General features: G+C 58.1%; 1 protein-coding gene across 1 annotated transcript; it reads left to right on the top strand.

The window, feature by feature from the left end:
- Positions 1–751: 751 nt before the first annotated feature.
- On the top strand, positions 752–1,108 carry EMH_0091420 (uncharacterized protein; the record flags this gene model as incomplete). The annotated part of the gene is made up of 1 exon (XM_013501724.1): positions 752–1,108. The coding sequence occupies one exon, from the start codon at positions 752–754 to the stop codon at positions 1,106–1,108; it is 357 nt and encodes a 118-aa protein (XP_013357178.1).
- Between the last annotated feature and the right edge of the window lie 209 nt (positions 1,109–1,317).

The following is a 1,317-nucleotide window of genomic DNA, read 5'->3' as shown; positions in this document are numbered from 1 at the left end:
ATGGGCTCAAAGAGGGGGTTCATGTTGGGGTACTACAGCTGGGTTACGTCCGGGTGTTCATGGGGGCCCCCCTGGTGTGGGTCCCCATATTGGGCCCCCCACCCCAGTTGGTGTTGGGGGGGGGCCCCCTGGGGTGGGGGGGCCCCATGGGGGCCCCCATGGGGGCCCCCGCAGACGACATGTACCCTATAGAGAAAGTAAACTAACACGGCTGCTCGGGCACTCTCTTGGGGGCAGGGGCCTCGCCGTACTCATCATATGCTGCAGCCCCCAGAGCAGACACCAGCAGGAGACAGTTGCTTCTCTACGTTTTGGTGATAGGGCCTCGCAGCTAGTGAATCGTCCTGCTGCTGCGGCACATATATCTGCTGCTAGTTTAAGAGAACAACTAATAGAAACACAACAAACACTAAGAATGTATGAGGCTTGTCTTCGGTCTCTACGTGTTGCTGTCGGCAGACAGCAGCAGGCTATAGGCGTGCNAGAATGTATGAGGCTTGTCTTCGGTCTCTACGTGTTGCTGTCGGCAGACAGCAGCAGGCTATAGGCGTGCTGCAGCAGTATGTACCCCCGGGGGCCCCCGTATCCAACCAACAAATTACGCTGCTTAGGAGAGCAGCAGCAGCAGCAAGAGAAGCTATACTTGCTGATGCTGCTGCACATCTATCAGGGGGGCCCCCACTACCACCGTACCCTACAAATACACAACAGTATAAGGGGCCCCTAAATAATAAAATCAATCCTAAAATGAATGCAGCAGCAACGCCAACTCTACAGCCACCAACAGCAGCAGCAGCAGCAGCAGCAGCAGCAGCAAATGCTGCAGCAGCAAACACTGCAGCAGCAGCTGATGAAAGAAGACGCTCACAGTCCTGCCCCCCACCAAGGGGGCCCCTCAACACAGCAGGACCCAGGGGGGGGCCCCCGGGTAGTACCCTCGCAAGAGATAGAGAAAGAAATGGGGGGCCCCCGGGGGCCCCTGGGGCCCCAGGGGCCCCCAGGGCCCCTCGTACCTCTCAAGCAGCAGCAGCACGAGCCAGAGGAGCTGCTGCTGTTGCTGCAGCACAGAGAAGAAAGGCAACAGAGATGGAGAGACAACGCAACATAGAAGCAGCAAGAAGAGCAGCAGCAGCAAGACAAGCACTCAGGGCCAATGGGATGCAGCGGAATGCAGCAGCAGCAGCAGCAGCAACAACAGCAGCAGCAACACCACCACCACCAACAGCAGCAGCAGCAGCAAGAGTGCCAACACCAGAGGAACCTCCAGCTGCTGAAGCTGCTGCAGCAACAGAACCAACGCCTGCAGCAGCAGCAGCA

Source organism: Eimeria mitis, genomic scaffold (assembly GCF_000499745.2).
Source record: "Eimeria mitis Houghton genomic scaffold, Emh_scaff7416, whole genome shotgun sequence".
NCBI classification, from domain to species: domain Eukaryota; phylum Apicomplexa; class Conoidasida; order Eucoccidiorida; family Eimeriidae; genus Eimeria; species Eimeria mitis.
Note: the sequence above shows the minus strand (reverse complement) of the source record. Positions and strands in the feature narration are given on the sequence as shown.